The following is a 6358-nucleotide window of genomic DNA, read 5'->3' as shown; positions in this document are numbered from 1 at the left end:
GCGCTACAGCTCACTGCCATTAGTCGCCCGTCAAGAGTGGGCTGGGCGGGGGGGGGGGGGGGATTGGTAGGGATTGGGGGTGGGGGGGTGCTAGTGGGAGTCCTGCGCCTGGCCAGCAACTGTGCTGCTGCCGCTCTATGTTGCACTTCAACTTGGCGTGCGTGTGCGATGTGTGTGTGTGTGTGTGTGTGAGTATCTGTGTGTGTGTGTGTAGTTTTGCGAAATATTTGCATCTGGAATATTTGCGCGCTCCATCATAATTCAAACACAGATGCGCTGTTTGTAGAAGAGCAATCATTTTGACATGCAACTCGCTTCAAAACCGAATTAAGTGGCATTCAGTGTCGGCCAGGAGAAACAGTAGCTCGACCATGTGGCGGAAGGCGGAAGGGCGCCAGGCCTATCCAGCCACAGCACACTTACTGATTGACGCTGATTGACGCGCACGCAGCTGACATCGGAGGCAATTAAAAAAAAATATATTCAATGATCCTTTAAACTCCAACAATGGGGGGGAAACCCATACACCACGAATACAGCTCGTACTTGAAGTTATTGGAGAATACAATTTAATTATTTATTCCTAAGTCATCGATATCAACATATATACAATCTCTTATCGTTTCGGGATCAGCATATATTATAAATTCGAAATGCAAATTAAAATTTGTATAAGTCAATTTATTAGACCCGATTGAAACTTGGATAAAAAGCTCTTAGCTGCACTTATATAGCCAAGACACCCATCAACTTTTAGAATGCTTTCTCCATATGGTGTGTGAGCTTGTTGAATTAGTCCGGGCTCTGGTCTCTGCTAAGAATTATAGCCGTTTAGGGTTGTTGCCACGGCTAAGGTACATATCCGAATGCATGAGGTTCCGATAAGCTATCGGAGGACCACCACAAAGCACAAACGCTTTTTTCGGATTCGGACGCATTCCTGTCTGATATTCTTTGCGTCTGTGATTAAATCGATTTGTCAGGAGGATTTCTCAGCTACAATAATTATTTAATGAATTCCGTTGGCCATATGTATAAGTAAGATTATGATATTAATTATTTGAGCAAGTCAGCTAACGGCGAAAACCAGGGCTTCATTTTACAATGATTAAGGGCTGCCAACCTATAATTTTTCAGTATTCCTGCTTTTATTGAGCTCGGTCACACTAAAAAAGAACACCTTGCTTGGGGAAATAGTGCGATAAATTACACAATAACTACAATATTTTAAAAGAATCTAATGTATTTAGGTATAAAGTAAATCTCCAAGTCCATTAAAGAGCGTAAAATGCTTAAGGTAAGTTGTATTTTTCGACTGGGCAGCTCGCTGCGGCAGCGGCAACTTCATGCCGGCGTTACGAGACTCAAGCGTCGCAAGACAGCTGAGGAGAAGGTGAGACCAATCAAAATAAATGAAATTCAAGAGGTAACGCAGAGAGAATCGGCCGTATCGTTTGCTTTGACGTCACACTGTGTTCTTTATGCGAGATTAAGATTCCAAATGATAAAGCTACTTCCTGAGTTACCCTTTAATAATTATAAACACACAATGCACGAATCCTTATGCGTGGAACACACTGACTAATTGTGTAGAAATCGCCTCGAATTATAGAATACTCGCCCAAGAAGCTGCAATCTTCCAGTGCAACGGACACCCACGGCACCACAGATATTTGGCGATACATGAGCGTCGCACAGCTGGCAAAGACGTTGCAGCGACCTTTGGGTAAGTGGCAAATCGTGAGTAGAAATAAACGATGCTAACACGTTTCCACCTTACCGTAGACGATGTGCAGGAGGCGATGCTGTATGTGCCCGGCGCGGACAACATTGAGGCAAGCGCCAAGCTGGAGGATCTGAAGATAATTCAGAACATTGCCAAGAAGCTGGGCGTTAAAACGCGAGTTGTGGCCGCACCTGAGTCAAGCGTTGAGGACGAGCACACGGAGCGTGATGTGTCGCCACGCCCGCCAGCTCCGCCGGAACTGCTCAAGCACCGTCCGCCTGTGGTAACGGTGATGGGCCACGTGGATCATGGCAAGACCACGCTGTTGGACTCCCTCCGTGGTGCAGATGTGGCCGCTGGCGAAGCAGGTGGCATTACCCAGCATATTGGCGCCTTTACGGTTACACTCGAGAACGGCGAAAAGGTCACGTTCCTGGATACCCCCGGACATGCGGCATTCAGTGCGATGCGTGCACGAGGAGCCATTGCCACAGATATTATTGTCCTTGTTGTCGCCGCCGAAGATGGTGTTATGGCGCAAACACGCGAAGTCATCCAGCTGGCCAAAGAGGCAGAGGTGCCCATAATCGTGGCGTTAAACAAGATTGATAAGCCCGAAGCGAATATTGTAAGACTTTTATTGTTATATACAGAAAATATCCACTAATAACTTAATTTTTCAGGAGAAGAGCAAACGTGAGTTGGCCCAAATGGGTTTGGCGCTAGAAGAGCACGGCGGTGAGGTCCAGGTTATACCCATCTCGGCTCTCAAAGGCACCAATTTAGAGCTGCTAGCCGAGGCAGTTAGCACGCAAGCTACGCTGATGGGCCTGAAAGCAGATCCCACGGGTCTTGTGGAAGGCATTGTGGTGGAGTCGAAGACTGATCCACGCCGCGGCAAGCTGTCCACGGCCATTGTCACTCGCGGCACATTGCGCAAGGGATCGGTGCTGGTCAGTGGCCTGGCCCATGCCAAAGTTCGTGGTCTGTTCGACCACAATGGTACACCCATGATAGAGGCAGCGCCAGGAACGCCCGTGGAAATACTCGGGTGGCGTGAACTGCCGCTGGCTGGCGAGCTGATACTGGAGGTGGAAACGGAGGTGAGCTGTGTGCATCAAGTATGTTCCACGTTCTTGTTTGAATGTTTCGTTTTTTTTAGAAAAAAGCGCATTCGGTTCTGAAATATCGCGAGCACCAGGAACAACTGGCGAGAGTCGAATCGAGCAGCGATGAAATCCGTAAGAAAGAGGAGGAACATCAAGCAAAGTACCGAGCAGCGCGTGAGGCTCGCCGTCTGGCCGGATACTTTAGGATGCGACGCGGTCAGCGTGTGAAGCAGGTCGATGAGAACGACGGCGTTCCACGCGTGAGCGTCATCATCAAGGGCGATGTCCACGGGTCAGTTGAAGCCATACTGGATGTGTTGGAAACCTACAATAGCAACGATCGCTGCCGCCTGGACATCGTGCATTACGGCGTGGGCAATGTCACGGAGGGTGATCTTGAGTTGGCCAAAGCCTTTAATGCCATCATTTATGCCTTTGCCGTGGAAACACCGCAGGTCAAGCTGGCCAAGGATCTGAAGGTCAAGAGCTACAATGTCATTTACCGCCTGATCGATGATCTCAAGGAGCAGCTTAGCAGCCAACTGCCGGCTTTGGAAGTAGAGGAGCATCTGGGCGAGGCCAATGTGCTGCAGCACTTCTTCATCAACGAGGGGCGCAAAGAAATTCCAGTGGCTGGCTGCCGCTGCACCAAGGGCGTGCTTAAGAAGTCCCAAAGGTTTCGCTTGCTAAGGGACGGCGAGGTTATCTACGATGGCACCTTGGAGTCAATGCGTCATTTGAAAAACGAGGTAGACTCGGTTAAAAAGGACGTGGAATGTGGCTTGCGCTTTAAGGATGCCAAGGTGCTGCCGCAGGCAGGGGATGCACTGCATTGCTATACCACGCACATGGAGGCGCAGAAAACGGATTGGGATCCTGGTTTTTAATTAATTGCCGCTTTGGATAGCTGCTTTTGTATTGTTGCCGCTGCTTTCGTTTGTTATCGCCATTTCATGCATATATCTATAGTTTTGTATTATATATTGTGTATAGTATATAAAACAAATCCACTATCCGACTTCCTGTTGATCTTACTGCTTACTGCTGGGGCTCTGCCACAGCCACCCTTCACCCACATGCCTAGCGCTTAGGATAACGCCGCTGCCGCAGCGGAACTGTCGCCGATAAGCCGCTGACAGCTGCGACAGCGACATCGACATCGACGATGACTGCGACGGCTGCGACTGCGTGCGCCCCTGGCTGTCCATATGCATGCCATGACGGAAGCTGTCTAAATGGGTCAAAGCAATGCTAATTGGAGTTAACCCACAGCAAGGCAGAAAGAAGCATAGCCAGTGCCCCACACCAAAACGTATTCTTCTCGCCTTTCTGATAAACGATTTCCGTTGGGGGTGGCCAATTAGCGCTTAGTTCTCCATTTATGAATGAGCTCTTTTTATTTAATACACATCGCATATTATATGTTACACACATACTTATTTTATACTTGTAATCGCACTAAATTGCTTGCCTTGAATATTGCGGATTTTTTTATTCGCGCTGCGACATAGTTACTTATTAGCTAACTGGAAGAAACTTTCCCTCGTGGTCTGCTGATTACAATGTTTTATTTTTAGTCACTGGAATCCATTAAACTAACTAAACACTGGGACAAATTTTTAATTTGGGCTAATATAATGTTCATAATGCGAAGCTCGTGGACTTAACACTAATTAAGGACATTTTGTAGACTGACTATGCGTTTGCGAAGCGAAAAGCTTTACAAGTCTTTCTTTTTGGGAGTCAAAATTCTTTTATTTTTTTGATTGTTTTGGGATTAAAATTCTTTTATTTTATTTATTTTTTTTTAGATAAAAATTCTTTTAATTACAACTACATATCTGAAACATTTATTAACAAAACACTAAAATTCCTAAGAGGTATTCTCATTCAAATTTATAAACAATTTTCGACATTATGCAAAGACCTGAATTCCTTACGTTGTTAGTATTGGGTATTAGTAGTATTATTTATTAAATCGTTTAAAATGAAGGATAACTGCAATTAACTTTTGATATGTTAGTTTTCTACATGTTGTTTTTGTCCTCCAAAGCTTAATATTTTTCTCCTCAGTTCGCAGTTATGAAAATCAACAAATTGTAATCCTTCGAAAATAGTTTATTTTAGACTTTTAGTATTCAATTAGTTCCTGGCCTGTAGTTAAACTGAATGAAAAATGTTTTCCATTATACAATTATCTATCAATCTACAAAATACAAGATATAAAATCTTTAGCTCAACAAATTTATTTTGAATTAAATTGTAAACTAGACCAATTCATAAAGTCTTTAATCAGAAAATATAAAAACAAAAAATGTTACATTTCTATTAAATTGATTCTTAAGTCAGTGTGCAGCGTGCTTAGGCAAAAGCCTTCATGGCTGTGGTTCAAAATCAGAGTGCGCTTATCGTATGTCATAGAGCTCCAAAAAAGCAAAAAAAAAAAAAAAGAAACGGAAATAAGAACTGGGATTAAGCTATTTTTGGTGTTTGGTGTTTGAGATTGTACACGGAAGCTATCGAAGACTGGAATGCGGAAATAATGGGCAGACAAAATGACCGAAATGTTTTCAGACTGAGCAATTCATGAATGAACTCGTACAATTAACACAGCTTAGTAATAGATACTATAGACACTCGATATGTCGAGGCAATGCCGTTGATGAATTTGCTGAATGAATTCGACAGACTGCATGCTATCCATGTCCATGTCTATATTTGTCTGGGCTGTTAAAAAAGAGAAGAAGACAAATCAGAGTATAAACAGGCACATGTGTGTTTTAGCAGCAATTAAGCCGAAATGGCTTCTGTTCCTACATAGCATTGCCTTGTATATTATGACAAGGATCGGCGGCGTGCAAAGGACCCTTGCTGCCCAAAATGCTGTCGACATGTGTTTATCTCGCCTCGCTCGTTAGCGGCGTCAAATGATCTTCAATTTCAATTCCAACATGTGAGACAACAACGGAGACAGTAAATCACCCGGCCCGGCCCGGCCCGGCCTGGTGGGTACTTTCAACATCCACATCACACACGTATGCACACGCACACGCACATGCATGGGGAACACACACGTGCAACGCATGAAGATCAGTTGCAAAGTTGCCAAGTTAAAAAAAAGAGAGAGAACCAGTTGGAAGTGGAGAGCGAAATGCGCGTGCGAATGCAGGCAACAAAAAACTCGCATCGAACTCAGTCGCTTGTGTTGGCTTCGAGTAGCCGGTTCCAAAAAGGATCATTCGCATTAACTTCAATAAGTGATCCACAACGATTCCCATTAAGTTTTTTTTTTTGAAAAAAAGAAGTATATACTATAATTGCATATACGAAATAAAAAACGCCGCTCGGCAACTGCCTAAGCCCTTTATCCAGTTTGGGGCTGATTAGAGACAACACAAAAAGCAGCGGAAGCACAGGCCCGCTGATCATGGCGCTATCGCCCCAGTTGCTTTGACGCCGACGCCGACGTCGCTGTCGACGCTGACGCAGCCGCTGAGGCAGACGACGCCTTGTGGTGGTGCTG

At 45.0% G+C, this 6358-nt stretch overlaps 1 protein-coding gene across 1 annotated transcript; it reads left to right on the top strand.

Annotated features, from left to right (window-relative positions):
• Positions 1-1168: 1168 nt before the first annotated feature.
• mIF2 (mitochondrial translation initiation factor 2) lies at positions 1169-3853 on the top strand. Its single transcript, XM_064694382.1, has 5 exons — positions 1169-1393; positions 1594-1726; positions 1786-2354; positions 2410-2829; positions 2889-3853. Exons 1-5 carry the CDS (start codon positions 1289-1291, stop codon positions 3720-3722), a joined length of 2061 nt encoding a protein of 686 aa, XP_064550452.1. The 5' UTR covers positions 1169-1288; the 3' UTR covers positions 3723-3853.
• Positions 3854-6358: the final 2505 nt, after the last annotated feature.

This window comes from Drosophila montana, unplaced genomic scaffold, assembly GCF_035044405.1.
Source record: "Drosophila montana isolate Dmon_TW-CO22-7 unplaced genomic scaffold, ASM3504440v1 contig_3733_1, whole genome shotgun sequence".
Taxonomy (NCBI): Eukaryota; Metazoa; Arthropoda; class Insecta; order Diptera; family Drosophilidae; genus Drosophila; species Drosophila montana.
Note: the sequence above shows the minus strand (reverse complement) of the source record. Positions and strands in the feature narration are given on the sequence as shown.

Excerpts from the sequence above, each read along its gene's own strand:
- mIF2 (XM_064694382.1), top strand. The coding sequence starts at position 1,289 with ATGCTTAAGGTAAGTTGTATTTTTCGACTGGGCAGCTCGCTGCGGCAG. Across the intron at positions 1,394-1,593 it reads GCAAGACAGCTGAGGAGAAG|AAATCGCCTCGAATTATAGA; the intron begins GTGAGACCAATC and ends CTAATTGTGTAG. Across the intron at positions 1,727-1,785 it reads GACGTTGCAGCGACCTTTGG|ACGATGTGCAGGAGGCGATG; the intron begins GTAAGTGGCAAA and ends ACCTTACCGTAG.